Source organism: Eucyclogobius newberryi, unplaced genomic scaffold (assembly GCF_026437365.1).
Source record: "Eucyclogobius newberryi isolate DKJ021-1_F unplaced genomic scaffold, fEucNew1.0.hap1 SCAF_3, whole genome shotgun sequence".
NCBI classification, from domain to species: Eukaryota; Metazoa; Chordata; class Actinopteri; order Gobiiformes; family Gobiidae; genus Eucyclogobius; species Eucyclogobius newberryi.
The window spans coordinates 16,804,613-16,822,856 of NW_027315945.1; the positions used below are offsets into that span (position 1 = coordinate 16,804,613).

The 18,244-nt window shown below is 39.6% G+C and overlaps 1 protein-coding gene across 2 annotated transcripts in view; it reads left to right on the top strand.

The window, feature by feature from the left end:
• The window catches only part of znrf2b (zinc and ring finger 2b), a 70,672-nt gene extending 56,292 nt beyond the window's left edge, over positions 1 to 14,380 (top strand). For both annotated transcript variants that reach the window (XM_072460719.1, XM_072460718.1), the window contains 3 exons: positions 1,444 to 1,549; positions 13,376 to 13,449; positions 13,517 to 14,380. In XM_072460719.1, the coding sequence (XP_072316820.1) occupies positions 1,444 to 1,549; positions 13,376 to 13,433 (164 nt within the window). In that variant the 3' untranslated portion in view covers positions 13,434 to 13,449; positions 13,517 to 14,380. The remainder of the gene's footprint in view (positions 1 to 1,443; positions 1,550 to 13,375; positions 13,450 to 13,516) is intronic.
• The last annotated feature ends 3,864 nt before the right edge of the window (positions 14,381 to 18,244 follow it).

An 18,244-nucleotide genomic window follows, 5' to 3' on the forward strand; every position in this document is an offset into this window, starting at 1 on the left:
TAGAGGTTCTGAATCGCACATACACAAGGTCACAGCTGTGCAACAGGGAGATAACAGCAATTATCTGAAATTCTGAATGACATAGGATTAAATGGTTGACTAAAGTAGTTTGAAAGGCTTCTTTGTGTTCGCTAAGAAAGTTGTGTGTTGCATGTGACTATTTTATAAATCCATAAATTCTATATTTGCAAGAAAAAACTGTCTGTGTGTGCAGTGCATGTGCGCGGAGACATTGAGCTATTTTGAGTGTTTGCCATATAATATCTGTACAAAGATCAAATTGCACAGGTATAAAAGTACTGATTTTTCAATTATGTCCTTCCTGAAATTACATTCTGTTTAGAATGGATAGTATTTTCAATAAGTACATGAGACTTAAACTGGCTGAAATTCTTCACATTCATACATCCTCAATTTTGAAAAAAATATATCCAAATGGCTTTTTGTCAGCGCGTCTTTAGAGGAAACATGCCCTGAAAGAACTGTCGGAGCAATGAAATGTCACATTAGCAGAGTGAATGAAGGATATTGTGTCTAACAGTCGTGGTGCAATAAATAAATAAACCTAAAGGGTCTGACTCAAAGATCGGGTCAACCAGGCATATCTATCTCTCACAGCTCACTTTATGACTATATAAATCTGGATTGGTGGTGCTAAAACCTGCAGGGTGTATGCACACAGGAGGAAAATGTCACCACCATAACAATCTGTGGAAATGGGCTGTCCATCCTCTAACCCTGCAGGGAAACCATCATCATCAGCTGAGACTTTTCAGGTGGGATCTTGAGGCTTTATGTACATTTTCTGTTCACTTTCTTGTGCTTTTGACTGACATTGAACTGAATATTGGTTCAGCACACTGGCTCATTTTGCTTTATTATTTCATCATACTCGCCTTGCATTTACATACGTGATTCACTCATATATTAATGAAAGATTTTTACTCCAAAATAATACCAATATACTAGATATTTTATGGTAACTAATATTTAGGAACTAAACTTGTTTTGTTTCCTCAATATGTAAGTAATCTTGCAAGTTTAGCATAGCCTGCATCTTTACATACTTTAGCCTTTGTTAGAGCCAGATAGTATGCTCCGGAAGGACAGTCTGCTGCGATCGCCCAATCTAAAAGAAACTGTTCCAAAGTATAGTTTTAACTGTCCGTTTCAATGGAATCATGCAAGCAATGTGCCTCCCCCGGAAATGTACATACTGTTTCTTTAAACGAATAATAGAGGATTTTTTGCCGATTTGAGAACTGAAGCAATTGTTAGTCCTTTTTTTTTTAAAGACCTTTTTTTCTGTAAGAGAATTTCCTCAAGACTGTGTTCAATCATTGGGACACGGTTGAGAACCACTGAACCGTAGTAAAACTGCAGTCCTCCCCGACTGCAGCTCCTTTATTCATGCCCCTTTTCTCTTGTGCTCTTGTGCGACAGAGGACGTCCTGACCAAGGATGCAGGGGAGTGTGCCATCTGCCTGGAGGAGCTGACACAGGGGGACACCATCGCTCGCCTGCCCTGCCTCTGCATCTACCATAAAGGGTACGAGAAACACGAGGTCCGGGGCGGGCGCCTTATCTCAGAGATCCAGTCCTGCTGCAGTGCTCCTGTGTACTGCATTTAAATCACCGCAGGCTTAGGTTTTATGCCACAGTCTGAGGATGGAAGTGAACTAGATCAGAGGGATGATAAAAAACTGTTTCCAAAGAATCCATTACTCAAGTCAAGTTCCTACTTTTGCCAATAAAAAGGTCAAGACTGCAAAAATATACCTCAAAAACGTATGCAACTGAATAAGTAGTAATAATGTATTTGAGCAAGTGACATTCATAGTAGTGGTGGTAACACACAGCGTAGTAATGATAAGATAAGAGGACCTTTATTTGTCCCACAGTGGGGACATTCCAGTGTTGCAAAACAGATTAGGCACAGAACCACAGGTTAGAAATTATAAAACACTTCCTTAAAAATATATTTAAATCTGTATAAATAGTATAAATGTAAATAAAAAATACTAGAAAAATGACAGTAAGGGCCTGTTATAGGGACAGAAAATATTGCACCAGTACTTAGTAGTAGAAGTGGTTCAAAACACTGTTGCTAGTACATTGCACAACAAGAATGAAGATTGAATGTCGAAGGTTAGTGACCAACACGTCTGGTTTTAGAGCCTTCGTCTGCCTCAATGCCATCACTGGAAATCACTTTTCCCCTCGTCTCCTCTTTTCAGGAACCTCAAATACTGACTTTCTTTTGCGGTTAACTGGTTGTGGATTCTTGTCTGCTATTGTAACATACTTTGTGATAATTGCTAGTTAGTAGGAGTAAACGGTAAACATAATGACATACTTAAAGCACGTAGTCTAGGCAGTTACACTTGAAACATTGTGAGTTTGATTGACGAGCCTGTGCCCAATAGGAAACAAGATAAGCCTTGTTTTCTATTGGTGGAAGTTTTACTGGCCCCACCATGTCCTCACTTTTTGTATTTTTATACTTTTTTTTGTACCATAAGGACAAGCCTGTTACAACTAAACTAATGAAAATCCTCCATACGACCTTTTATACATATCTATGTGGTACTATCTCTGCAGACTGGATCTCCTTCACCATACAGTCCCATTAGAAAACGTGAAGTCTTGCAGTGAGCCTTATGAGTAGCGAGGTGTATTCAGTATTCTGTGTGTAACCTAATGCTGCTTTGGAGAGCTATAGTCCCAGAGGGAAGACCCAAATATAGAGTATTATGCAATTTGTCCAGTGTAAGGTAATGTTAGATTCAACCCTATGGCTGATGGATAGTGCCCTTATTCTGCCCCACATCAGTATGCATGACTGGAATAACGCTCTGAAAGACGCTGCTTCTGGATGTGCTGTAGAAATGACAGTGAAGTTGTAGGTAAAACCTCAACAGTCACAAAAAATATAGATACATAACTATAAATAATTGAAGGCATCAAGCCTTCAATTATTTATAGTTATGTATCTATATTTTTTGTTTAAAACCTGTAAGGTTTTTATTGGCGAATACATTTATTTCGATTCTTTAATAATAATAACAATAATAATATTAATACACGGTTACGGATGGCGGAGGTGAAGGACGTGCGTGACTGAGCTCCGCACCTTGGCTCGCCTAAAATGTTGTATCAAATGAACGTTTGAATAAGACTACAAGCTAAGTATGAGGCATTGAATGGACGACACTATATTCTCCTCATATTATAGGCTATTGCAGTCTGATTGGTGAAACATTACACTGCGTGTTTGCGGTGGCGTCCTCGCAATGAATGGCAGGTAAACGCACTTTGGAGTCTCTGTTCCAGGCGATACAGGACAGCAAACAAGAGGTTCTTGGTCGACTAGGAACCATTGAACAATCTGTGAACCATCTGGACAATTCAATGAGTAGTTTGGCTGAGCAGTTTACGGAAATCCAGCAACGCGTGAGCAAAACGGAGGATGACATCTCCGACACGTAAAAACACGTCAAAGTCCTGGAGAAAACCGTAACCTTACTACAGTCAAAGGTGGACTATTTGGAGAACAAAAGCAGGCAGTCTAATTTGCTAATCGTGGGAGTCCCAGAAAGATCTGCACCGCTTTTGTTCAGCGCTTTATTCCGGATTTATTCAGAAAAGAAAACTTCTCGGAGACGCTGCGTGTGGAGCTGTGCCACCGTGTCGGGGACCGTGAACGAGCCGAGGCTAGAAAACATCCTCGCCCGCTCATAATGAAGCTTCTCAGCCATCAGGACAAAGTGAAGATCCTTCACTTGGCACGCACCAAAGGGGATTTAATGTTCCAACACAAGCGGATCCACGTATTCCCAGATTTCAGTGAAGCGGTTCAAGGAAAACGCAAAGCTTTTCTCCCGGTGAAAAAGAAACTCCAAACACTGTGCATAAGATACACTATGCATTTTCCAGCTATATTGTCCTTTACATACAGGGGCAAGTATCAACGATTTCATTCACCTGCGGAGGCAGAACTGTGTATCGGCCTTCAGACCCAGGTTAGTGAACCATCACCTATGGAACAATCACACCTACGATAATATATAAACATTAAAAAAAAAAAAAACTATCTACAACGTCAACTTGGTCCTATCCCTCAACTCCTGTCTGTATTGGACCATGGACTACCAGCCTATTCCTCATGTGAACTTATAACATATTGTAAAATATATGTGTGCACAACAGAAAAGGCGCGTGTCACGATGTATACATAGAATGAGTTGCAGGTCCCCAGACTTCGAGCTTGGAGATGGGTGTCATGACTGAGTGCTCACCTGGATGGGTATTGGTGCCGGGGGTGGCGCATGGGTTGGACAAGATCTGATCTTTACTGTTGGCTTTGGGGTTTTCCTGATACTTGTTGGAGCTTCTATATACCTCAGAGCGGTGTGAATCAAATCAAATCAAATGAATTTATTTTTGTGAGGCCCAAAATCACAACAACAGTTGCCTCTGAGGGCCACAGGGAGAAATGAATCAACAATGTCTGTGGTGGCGATAAAGTCAGACAATGTCTGTGGTGGGTCCTCTGTCCTTAGACTCTCCTTCTCGGCCAGGAAAAACTACAAAAAGAAACCTCTTTGGGAAAAAAGCGTAGAAACCTGGAGGAGTTCCAGTGAAGGAGAGATCCGACTCTCACAGACAGACAGACGGACACAAGGAGACTGGAGCTGGACCCACTCTTCAGGCAGAAGAGGGACCGTCTGAGTCGAACTGGACACACTCTTCAGGCAGAAGAGGGACCGACTGAGTCGAGCTGGACCCACTCTTCAGGCAGATGAGGGACCGACTGAGTCGAGCTGGACACACTCTTCAGGCAGATGAGGGACCGACTGAGTCGAGCTGGACACACTCTTCAGGCAGATGAGGGACCGACTGAGGCGAACTGGACCCACTCTTCAGGCAGATGAGGGACCGACTGAGGCGAACTGGACACACTCTTCAGGCAGATGAGGGACCGACTGAGTCGAGCTGGACACACTCTTCAGGCAGATGAGGGACCGTCGGAAGCGAGCTGGACCCACTCTTCAGGCAGATGAGGGACCGTCAGAGGCGAGCTGGAGCCACTCTTCAGGCAGATGAGGGACCGTCCACACAGGGCAGGGACCACTTCACCAGGGGAGGGGCATCTGGGTCCACAGGTCCTCAGGAGTGAGAGAAAGAAAAGAAGGCGGTGAACAGTTTGCAAGTGGAATCAAAAAAATAAATATTGTTTGATAGCATAAGTAGTCAGAAGAAGAGGATAGTGCTCAAGCTGTCATACTTCCCCCAGCACAGTTACTCCTAGGGCAGCGTAGCTAAAGCTGTGGGTTTATGTTTCTGTTCCTAACTAGTCTGACCATAAGCGATTTCGAAGAGGAACGTTTTAAGCCTGGACTTAAATGAAGAGACTGTGTCAGCATATTTAACATGGGTCGGGAGCTGATTCCATAACACAGGGGCTTGGTAGCTAAACGCACAGTACTTTTAGAGACTCTTGGCACCACTAGAAGGCCAGCATTCTGAGAGCGAAGAGCTCTGTTTGGATGATATGGTTCTATAGCATCTTTGAGGTAGGATGGGGCCATGTCATTTATGGCTTTGTAGGTCAAGAGTAGAATTTTGAATTTGATTCTAAACTCGACGGGGAGCCAGTGAAGAGACTTCAGCACCGGCGTAATGTGCTCTCTTCTTTTTGTTCCTGTTAGTAATCTTGCTGCTGCATTTTGAACCAGTTGAAAGCTTTTTATGGAGCTTTTAGGACACGCTGCAAGCAGGGAGTTACAGTAGTCTAATCTAGTCGTTACAAATGCATGGATAAGTTTTTCAGCATCGCTTTTAGGCAGGATTCTTCTGATTTTGGCTATGTTGCGCAAATGGAAATAGGCTGTTTTACAAGCTTGATTTATATGAGCTTTAAATGAGAGCTCCTGGTCAAATAAGACTCCAAGGTTTCTTACAGTAGAACTAGAGGCTACACTAACATAGTTTAGTGTCATCCAGGTTTTTATCTCCTTCACACAAGTACTAAGTCTGTCTACTTGATCGCTCTGATCAGGTTTCATTGATAAATACAGCTGAGTGTCGTCTGCATAGCAGTGGAAGTTAATGCCATGCTTTCTGATAATGTTGCCTAATGGCAGCATATAAAGAGTAAACAGAATTGGACCGAGTACCGAACCCTGTGGCACACCGTAAATTACTTTAGAACAAGGTGAGGAGCTCTTGTTTACATTAACAAATTGGAACCTATCAGATAAATAGGATTTAAACCAGCTGAGGGCTGTTCCTCCGACACCTACATCACATTCTAACCTCTGCAGTAGAATGTTGTGGTCAATGGTGTCAAACGCTGCGCTGAGGTCCAACAGAACCAGGACTGAGACCAGTCCATCGTCAGCGGCTAATAACAAATCATTTGTGACTTTAACCAGTGCAGTTTCAGTGCTGTGGTGGGCTCTGAACCCTGACTGGAAAACTTCAAATAAGTTATTGTCCTGCAGGTGGCGACAAAGCTGTTTTACTACAACTTTTTCAAGGATTTTAGAGACGAAGGGAAGATTTGAAATAGGTCTGTAGTTTACCAATAGGTCGGGATCTAGATTAGGCTTTTTCAAAAGAGGTTTAATGACTGCATGTTTGAAGGACTGTGGAACATAGCCACTTTTGAGTGAAGTATTTATTATATTAAGAATAGGGTTTATAATTAGGGGGAGAATGTCTTTGAGGAGCTTGGAATGGGGTCTAGGACACAAGTTGAGCTTTTAGAGGACATAATGGCTGAAGTTATCTCTGCTTGATCAACAGCTGTGAACCTTTCTAAGTTTACAGGTGGATTTATATGGGACGTTAGATTTACAGCTTGGGCTAGTTCAGGGCTAATAGCGGGGGTAATTTCATCTAAGTTATCTCTGATTGTTTTTATTTTATTGTTAAAAAATAGGAGGAAATCATCAGAGCTGAGAGTAGCTGGGATTGAGGGCTCTACTGCACTGTGACAGTTTGTTAGCCTAGCTACAGTGCTGAAAAGGAATTTAGTGTTACTTTTGTTAACTTCTATTAGATTTGAATAATATCTGGTTTGGGCCTTACGCAGAGCCTGCTTATAGGACAGCAGGCAACTTTTCCATGCTTTTAGGGATTCTTCGGTGTGAGAGCGACGAAATAATCCCTCTAACTTTCTAACTCTTTGTTTATGTGAACGCAGTTCTTGGTTGTACCAGGGGGAGGCGCGCTTTGGCCTAATGACCTTCTGTTTTAACGGCGTGACAACATCAAGAGCAGACTTCAGAGAATTCATGGTCAAGTCGACAAATTGATCACTTAAACTGGGACTAAAGCTGTTCTCAGCAGGATCACATGACATGTCACTGAATATTGGCTCTATTATTTCTTTGAATTTTGAGATAGATTTTTCAGATATTGTCCTTGTCATTATAACTTTATTTTGTGGGACTGGATGATCTTTAAGAATAAACTGAAAGGTAATTATGAAATGATCTGACAATATAGGGTTTTGAGGGAGGACAATGAGGTCACTAATCTCTGTTCCATACGTTAGGACAAGATCCAGAGTGTTCTTGTGAGTGTGAGTCGTTTTATTTATTTTATTTTATTTTATTTATTATTACTGAGAGCGTCATCACTCATGTTCACGCGGATATTAAAGTCTCCAGCTATAACTATTTTATCCCAGGCTAACACTAAGTTTGATATAAAGTCAGAAAACTCTGTTAAAAACTCTGAATAGGGACCAGGAGGTCGGTAGATAACTATGAACAAAACTCCTTTTTGGTTTTTCATATTTGGACATGTGTGAGTGGGGCTTCTGCTGTTTAATGTTGGGGGTTTCACTCTGCTGTCCAGGGAAGTGCTGGTCCCGGACATCGGGCCTCTTCCTGTGTGTCGAGGTCGGGGCTGGGATTTTCGTTCTCCACTGACACTATTAGAACAAACCTAAAGGATATTAAATACCAACTACCGTAGGCTTATTGACCATTCAGGCCTTATACTTATGCCTATACTAATAAAACAAATGGAAACGTTCTTGGACTAATACTCTTAAAGTATAAAAGGTCGACAAGAGCCTCTTCTAAATGTTAGGGAATAGTTTAGCACAACAGCATGGAGATAGTTTGTGCTGTATTTGGTGCTTGGGGGGAAGGGATGGAGGGAACGGGATGGGTTGGTGTAGGTGTTCACTTTTCATTTTATTTATTTATTTTCTAATTTTGTGATTACTCTTTTTTTTTTTAAATATATTTGGATTATTTTAACCTTCTTTATTATTGAAGCGGCATCCAATGATCTACTGAGCAATTTCTGGCTTCTGAAAAGATGGAACAAGCTCACATGTTTTAGAATAACCTCATGATAAATGTCAAAACAGTCATAACATGTTCTTGGAATATTAAAGGGTGCAATAACTCGACAAAAAGGAATAAAATATTAACATTTATGAAAAAGGAAAGGGTAGCCATTGGACTGCTACAAGAGACCCATTTGACAAAATCGGAGCATTTAAAACTGAAAAGAGACTGGGTCGGCCAAATATATTTTTCCTCTTATAATAGCAAAAGCAGAGGAGTTGCAATTTTGATCCACAAAAATCTTCCACTTAAAGTTGAACACATTGAATCAGATCCAGGGGGATGTTTTGTTTTAGTACACGGTTCATTATATGGCCAAACTGTGACCATCCTGAATGTCTATGCAGCTCCAAAAATTGAATTGAATATTTTTTCTAAATTGACATCATTGATTGTGGAATTTGGAACTACAAATACTATTATAGGGGGTGATTGGAATTGTTTCTTAGATGGTAATGTAGATAAACTCCCCAGCTGTAAAACCCCTTTAAACCCCAGACAGAAATCTATGCGTCAAATGCTTCAGGAAACGGGCATAATTGATATCTGGCGTAGACAAAACCCACTTTATTCAAGCCCTCATAAGACCTATTCACGTATTGACTATTTTCTAGTTCCACAAAACCTAATTGAAAAGATTGACAAATGTACTATCGGTTCTATTCACATCTCAGACCATGCTCCCATTTTTTTGTATATGAATATGTCCCACAACTATTCAGGTAAATGTACATGGAATTGTAATCGATCCATTCTATCGGACTCTGAGTTTTGCTCTATGATTTGTAAAGAACTACATTTTTTTATACAAGAGAATGACAATGAATATACAACCCCTTCAAACTTGTGGGAAACAACTAAGGCCTATTTAAGAGGATTAATAATTGCTTATTGCTCAGCTAAAAAGAAAAAAGAAACTGAATGAACAAACTCGCCTCAAAGAGGAACTAAAACAAGCAGAGGTTGACCATAAACACAATGTTAACGAAGCAAATTGGGCTAAATTATTAAGAATAAGAACAGCTTTGAATGTCCTAATAACTCAAAATGCAGAAAAAGCCTTATTTAAACAAAAACATAAAGTATATGAACAAGCTAAGAGATCTGGAAAGTATCTTTCTAATCTCATTAATAACACTGTTCTCAACAAAGCAATTACCCAAATTAAAGATCCAAAGGGTAAGATCTGTTATGCAAATATGGAAATTGCAAAAGTATTTAGTGAATATTATTCTATACTGTATTCATCTAAATTTTCAGGCACACAATTAAAAATGCACAATTTTTTTCAACAAATAAAGTTAACTAAAATCTCAGAGGTGGACAAACAGAGCTGTGAGAAGGACATAACTTGTGAGGAAGTTGAGAAGATGATAGACAACCTTCCATCAGGGAAGGCATGTGGGCCAGATGGTCTACCATCTGAAATGTATAAAATATTTAAAGATATTTTTGCCCCATTATTAACTAAAATGTATATTCACTCCTTTTTGATTAAAACACTTTCTCCTTCTCTGCAACAGGCGACTATAAAAGTGATTTTAAAGGAAAATAAAGACCCCAACAACCCCGCCTCGTATCGGCCCATTAGCATTCAAAATATAGACCAAACTGCTTGCAGCCAGAATTAACAATATAGTACCTAAAATTATTAATAATGACCAGACAGGATTTGTGGCTAATGGGAATTCATATACCAACATAAGGCGCCTAATTAACATATTACAATATATTAAGATGAAACAATCAGATGCTATGATAGTAACATTGGACGCTGAAAAGGCATTTGACAATATTGAATGGCCTTATTTGTTTTACACTTAAAAAGAATTATCTTTTGGAGAAGTGTTTACTGATTGGGTAAGACTTCTGTACTCCAAACCTCAGGCCTCAATATGTATTAACGGAGTGACATCATCTCCATTTTCAATTAGTAAAGGCAGTAAACAAGGCTGCTCTTTGTCACCATTACTTTTCGTTTTAGCAATGGAACCTTTGGCCGAAATGATAAGAATCTCCTCATTAGTGAAAGGAATTCAAACTGAAGTCAGAACACACAAGATCTCGCTCTATGCAGATGATGTCCTTTTATTCTTAAATGATCCTATAGGCTCTGTTCCTCCACTAATCAACATTATAAACACATTTGGAGAGTTATCAGGCTATAAGGTTAACTACGAGAAATCTACTGCACTACCCTTGGGAAAGTATAATTATTCCGAACTAACTAAATATATACCCTTTAAATTATCATCTGAAGGCTTTAAATATCTTGGTCTAAATATCTCCCCCAAAATCAATGATATAGCAGAGTTAAATCTAAATCAAGCCATGACTAAAATTAGGAAAGACTTACAAAGATGGACTCCTCTTCCATTATCATTGACCGGGAGAGTTGCCGTCATTAAAATGAACATCTTGCCAAGATTGCTATATCCAATGCAGCTTTTACCTAATCATGTTCCTGAAATATTTTTTAAGTCAATTCACCAACTAATCAGGAAATTTCTTTGGAAAGGAAAACGCCCGAGACTGAAATTAGAAAAACTACAGTTACCAGTTGACAAAGGAGGCTTAGCATTACCAAACATAAAATACTACTTCTGGGCTGCCCAAATGAAATATATACTAGAATGGATTAGAAATTATATTGACTCTTCATATTTGGATCTTGAAGCACTGGGACTAAATACAGCACTCTCAGCCATACCGTTTATTAATAATATGTCCTTGATAAAAGGGCTAAATGATAATGTTATTGTGAAAAATACCCTCAAAACTTGGCAAAATGTGCGCAGACACTTCAGAATAGTGGAGCAATATTCATTTTTAGCACCCATTTACGATAATCCCGATTTTCCAGTGTCATGCACAGATGCAGGCTTTAAAATGTGGAGGGACGCCGGTATACAGAAGATCCAAGACCTCTTCTCTGGTGGAAACCTAAAATCTTTTTCTCAACTCAAACTTGAATATAATCTCCCACAGACACATTTCTATCGATATTTGCAGATAAGAAGCTATATTTTTTCAATTCCATTCTTTAAAAATGGCCCTTATAATAATGAACTTGAAACTATTCTACTTAAGGCAGCTTAATTAAAAAAGAAAAGCTTAGGCTATTTGTATAAATGTATGTTTGTCAAACCCATTTTGAAAGTTAAAATCTTTGGAGTGAGGAATTTGGATCCCATCTGGACGAGTCAAAATGGAAACAAGTTTTATTAAATGCAAAGAAAATTACATGTTCTAATAGATCTTATGAAACCCAACATAAAATAATCCATTGACTTCATGTGACACCAGTTATTCACAGTAAATATGATTCCACAAGCTCTCCACTGTGTCGAAAATGTAAAGCTAGTTTGGGCACATATAATCATTTAATATGGTTTTGTCCCCAAGTTCAACATTTTTGGCAATGTGTCCGAACAGAAATTAAACGCCTCCTACTCATAAATATCCCAGCAGATCCTTATTGTTTTGTTTTAGGACTAGACACACATTGCGAGAAGAAACATAAATATATTTTTAGAATTCTATTATTTGCAGCCCGCTTAACAATCTTACAAAGATGGCTAGACAAAGAACCTCCAGATCTTCATATGTGGAGGGAGAAGATCATGTCCTTAATGCCACTCGAGAGGCTCTCACACGTCCTGAAAGACTCTGTAGGACCCTTTGTTAAAAACTGGTCCCCACTAGCCTCCTTCTTTGGAGAGGAATGGAATAAGGTGATTACTATGGGCTTTTCAGATTAAGAAAACCACCAGTAAACTTATGCGATAAACTTATTAATCATTAAAGTAGATATGCTATAACTTGATAAATTGAAGGGAACATGGTGAGCAGATATTACTGTAGATATGGAACTCAAGGTAAAGAACATAATTGGTGCCGCTCCAAAACCTCTTATAGATGTAAAATACAGTACTTACTATTATTTGTATTTATTTATTTATTATTTATTATTATGATGATTATGATTATATTTTAGTATTTGTATTATTATTTTTAATTATTATTATTATTATTATTATTTTCCCTTTCTCCTCTCTTTTTTAGGGGGTGTGTAGGGGTGTAAGGGTGTTAGGGTGTAGGGATGTAGGTGCGTAGGTATGTATGTGGGTATGTGTATATGTACAGGTATATGTATATGTATAGTGCGGTGCTGGAGTCCCAGCTTCGGCTTGGCGCTGGGTAAGAGGCTTGATCCCAATTTCCGTGCCTTCTCTTGGACGGTCGAGTGGATTCCTGGACACGGGATGAAGGCGGCCTCATGAGCTCCGCATTGTGGATCAGTACTGGCTCCGGCATGGGTCGGGGCCGCCCTGAAGTTAATTAGGGGGGGTCCGGTGTTGGCTTGCCCGTGCGTTTGCCCTCGACACTGGTTCCAGTTGGGGTGGGCCTCAGTTTGGGATGCTAGGTTCCTCGGTCAAGTGGTGGGTACCAATGTTACAGCACCTGATGTGTATATACATGTACATGTACCGGTATATGTGTATATAGATATGTATAAGTTTATGTAACTTATGATTATACTTGCTTTGATGTTTTGAGTGCACTATGTGGTGTCTTTTAAATGCAAAATCAATAAAAAAAATAAAAAAAATACACGGTTACAATGGATATATATATATATTTTAACACAAGCGTGACATCAAAATAACAAAATAAGTTTCAGCGATAGGTGCTACATAAAAGCATGAATAATAAATGTAAAATATAAACTATGATCAAATAAGGCATAATAATTGTGTAGACTAAATAAAATACACTTCGCATGGTGCATATGGTGTGTCCATATCACATAAATAAATAAAAGTACACTTTGACCATATTGTATATTTTGTGTATACATTTAGTCAAACAATAAAACAAAGCCTTGCCAAAATGTTCCCACGATTGAACATGGTTTGTCTCATTTGAGAAGTTACAGACGACATACCTGTTCATATTTCAAATTTTCTATCTCATATCTCCCTGCCTTGTTTGTGTTGCAGATGTATTGACGAATGGTTTGAAGTGAACAGATCGTGTCCTGAACATCCATCTGATTAAAGCTTTCTTTGCACAGGTCTGTATCTTACTAATTGATTTTCGATTGCTTATTTCCTGGTATTTGACCGTCCATCTTCTTCCAGGTACCACGCCATAAGCATGCCCTGCCCTTCGATGTTCCAGGAGACTTCGCTGGACCACTGTGATCGTCCGTCAACCATCCCCCCTTCCACCAACAAAAATGTAGTGCCGAAGTGTGCCAAATCTCATGTTTTAAAGCAATCTTCAGGGATACAAAGTTCAACGTCTGTCTTTGGGTTGCACACATCCTCCGGTGTGGTCACATGATGCAGGCTGGACCAATCACGCAGCGGGATGGGTGTGATGCGGAATGTCCCTCAACTTTTAGCATCTACCAGTGCCTTTGTTGAAATTGGGACGCTTGGATGTGGACAGGAATGGGCGACGGTGCAAAGATTGTGCATTTGAGAAGTAAAAATATACAAAAAAAGACTCAAATAAGGAGACTTAACATTTCTTCAAGAACTGTTGCAAAAATGGTGCCAATCGACTGTGAATATTCTCAATCATCAGTGCTTTTTAATCATGAACTGGACCGTGGACATTACTGGAGAGAGAAGCTTGTAGCCAATCAAGAGAGACTTTCTACCTTAGCCCAGGCGGGACAAAAGACACTCACCCGACAGCCATCACAAACATGGTGTGTTCAGGCCAATAGCGCAATAGTCAAATAATATGCAACAATATCAGAGACTGTATCTCTAATATTTCTTCAAATTTAATATTATTATTTAGGTTTTTTACACTTACACTGGCTTCTTTGTATCCACCTCAGGCTTATAGTTGTTGGAACAGATCTTTGCCATGTTCAATAACGCTGCTTAAAGGTACACTATGTAACATTTCTAGTGGAGAGTCTGCCTTCCGCTTGTCTCCATGGAGATGTTATTGCTTTGCATTGAATATTCCACAGTTTGACAGTTAAATGCTCTGTACCTGATAGTAATTATTCAAGTGAATATCAATCATATTCAAAACATGTGTTGTATGATAAAAGAAGCTAAATAAAAAAAGAAAGAACGAATCTGGAGCTACTGACAGGGTCACCTCTTTTTGTCCAGTCAGGCACATGTTAGCTAAGGATGATGGGATAATAACTGCCTGACACGCTCCCAAACACTTTGTTCTTCCATGTGCATTAGCAAAAGTGAGCAAAAGGCAGAGATGGGGGGAAAAACTGCATGAGACTATCCCGAGCAGCCGTGGTGCAAGATCAAAGTGAAAAGACAAACTAGGCGGGGCTAAAACATGTTCCTGACTCATGGCTCGCCTCTCTACAGATTGGACCTATACCTTGGATTGCTGCTTGTCTCCATGTAAAATATAATCTATATAAATATATATATACATACTGTGGAACAAAACGATAACCTAATTGCGAGTAAAGCATGTGGCCGAGGTCCACCAGAAAAGGTCCATAGTTTTGAGGTGATCCAAACTCAAAGCCATAAATGACAAAGTGCAAAGTAAAAGCCAGATTTGGAAAAACTTATAATTTCTCTGCATTTCCAAACACAACCTATAGTGCATATGACAGGTTAGACCTTACATCTCACTAAAATGCAGTGAACATGATTATATTTAAGACTTTACTAAAAATGTTGCCTATTTTTTCCTGGTTTGACCATTTTAAAATGCTACTAACTGGTTGGACATGAGCAGCAGATGTGACATAGATGTCTCCGGTCATATGTCACTTCCTGTGCCAACAGAACGTCCCCACCCCCTTTTGAGTGAAAACAAATGCAGTGTTAACTTGTAGGCGGGAGATACAAATTGTTAAAAAAAATCATATTTTTGCTCCAAATACAACAAAATATTGAAACTGGCAACACAGTAAGTGAGAAGGGGTCAAGAGATGTCCGTTTAGCTTACCAGAATCCTTTGGGCAAAATGACCCTAGACAGTGGCGGTGTGTATCCTGACATCTACAGCGATCTAATTCAGGTCATTTGTTTGGCACACATACATTTCACCCTGGAGAGACAAAGAGACCACGAGAATGGACTGTTTAGCAAGCTTTATTCGTGAGTTATTTGGCGCTCAGACCCCGGCGGAAGACGTTGCAATCATGGGCACTCCATGATCTATTTGTATTAGATGTCTCCCCCCGGAGCCTGGAGACTGGTGGTGGTAGATGTGAAGAGAAGGTAGAGGATGAGGGGAATGCAGAGGAGGAGCTGTGGAGGCGGTGGGTCGCAGTACGGTTTGAGCGGCCGAGCCATCTGCCTGAGGGCTTTAATGTGACCGCCTGGTGCTGATTGGGAGCGGGGAGGAGTCACTTGAGAGCGTTGATTGGGGATGAGGAGCAGGTGCGAGGGCCATGGTACAGACGCCCCCTGACCTTTCACCCTACTTCTTTGGCCAGGAAAAACTGCATAACCTCTTTGGGATAAGCGCAGAAACCTGGGAGAGTCCATGGTGAAGGAGGGATCTGACTCTCACAGACGGACAGGCGGGCGCCCGCTTGAGTGCGATGATGGCGCTGGGGAGAGGGGTCCTTCCATGGAGGCCTTGACGTAGATGGGTGGAGTTAGGTCTTCCAGGCTGAATTTACGCAGGCTTCATTACTCCATCCCTGAGATTGAATTAAAATATTCACCAACTTCTCTGTCTTCTCTGTGTCACCAGTATCAATATTTAGTTAGGAGCACAACGATAACACTTTAACTATTTGTTTCTCCCGCCTGTTAACAGTATTAACAGATAGTGAGGTAATTCCACAACTGTTAACTGGCATCCATATTGTAAACAAGAGATTTTACAAATATTATTTCTTTAATTATTGTTTAAACTATCAGAAAAATGTGTCTGTTGCGTGTTTCAGTAAAGCGTAGCTCATGACATCATATAGGGATTCCATTTAGAACTCGGCTCTACTTCCTGTCATTTTCAACTTAGATTTTTCAACTTTTCTTCACGAACTGTAACTGACTGATGTAAATCTATGATAAATATTTACCACTGGTGCTAATCCCACCAAAATAAGCCACAATTAAAAAAGATGAGACCCTGTCATCTGCTCTAAACTCATCTATTTCAGTGAGAATTACACAACATTTTGTCTGACACAATTGTAAATAAAATGGTACCAGAATCTGAATGCACGAGACTCCACATCGCATCTAAAGGGAAGCACAATATTCTCATGTTCACACACATTGCAGTTCTAAAACCACGGAGTAAATCAATATTTTTGCTGAAACATATTTGACAATACTGTACTCAAACAGGGATTCTGGCCTTGCTGTTTTGGTCTGAACACACAGTGAGATGCAACGTTACTTTTTAATCTTAAAATGTACAAATGAAAATTAAAGTGAAAATATATTCTCCTGCAGGTTTAGGGACCACAGGAAACAGATTTTTTTTTTTTTCTATTTGTTTTTTACCTGTTTGTCTTCCATCCATCCATTTTCTACCGCTTGTTCCCTTTTTGGGGTCGCGGGTGACTGGAGCCTATCCCAGTGACTTCGGGCCTTAGGCGGGGTACACCCTGGACAGTGGCCAACTTGTCGCAGACCTGTTTGTCTTGTTTAGCAATAAAATGTTCTTCAGATCAGTGGAAAATATACGAAACTTGAATCCAATGTTTTGTGATTTAATTTTCAATTTTGAAATCAAATCATATTATAAATTAAAACCTGGGAATAGAAAGTCAGATTTATGGATTCAGACGTTGAAGTATCTCTGATCATTATTAAAAGCTCAAATTGGAAGACAAAGGAGATTTTAAAGAGAATAGAAAATAGAACAGGACGGACCATTCTGCAAACAAGCAGTTCTTTTAATGATCAGAAAATGAGACCGTGTCTATGTTGTGGCAGCTTTAATAAAAAGTGTGTGCACGTGTGTGTGCACGTGTGTGTGTCTGTGTGCGTGTCTGTGTGCGTGCGCACGTGTGTCTGTGTGCGTGTGCGCGTGTGTGTGTCTGTGTGTGTGTCTGTGTGCGTGCGCACGTGTGTCTGTGTGCGTGTGCGCGTGTGTGTCCAAAATCAGCTTGTGATAATCTTGAATTTCAAACTTTGCTGGTAATTGATACAGTTAAACAGCAATAAACTCAAAAACACATTACCGTATACTAATTTAAAGATGTAACTTTCTCATCTGCTTGTCTCCATGGAGATGTTATTGCTTTACCTGGAATGTCCCACAGTATGGTATTAAACTTAATTAACTAAACCTATATATGTTTGAGCAGTAAAAACAACTGTAATTGAATAAATGTGCAAGATAAATTAATTTCATTTAACTGTGGATCATTACAAAGCAATAATATCTCCATGGAGACATACACTCCCCCAGAGTCTGGAGCTGAATTTACTATTTTGTTATCATTGACAAACCTCATTATACATAAAATAATATCTGCAATGTACAGCATTAAATTAAAAAAAAAAAAACATTTTTTTCCCCTTCTGTCTCTCTCACTCTCTGTGTGTGTGTCTCTCTCTGCAAAGATGGTCAAATAAAATGTTTTTTAAAAAAGTTCAACGTAGTCACACCCTTAAATAACATCACTAAATATGTGCTTTAAGATATGTGATCTCTAATGTAACAAAAAAGATACATTTGTATTTTTAGAAGAACCATGTAATACCCAGTTTCTCCACACGAGGGAGGCGCGAGAACGTCTCATTTCACCTCGAAGAAGCAAATACAGATTCCCTGCACCTACTTCACATGACGTGGCGTTTTAATAGTTCTGATTATTTTCATTTAAAATTTGTGATCCATGCCCGCGTTTTGGAACATTTGTGAATATATAGTAATATGGCACTTACTCACAT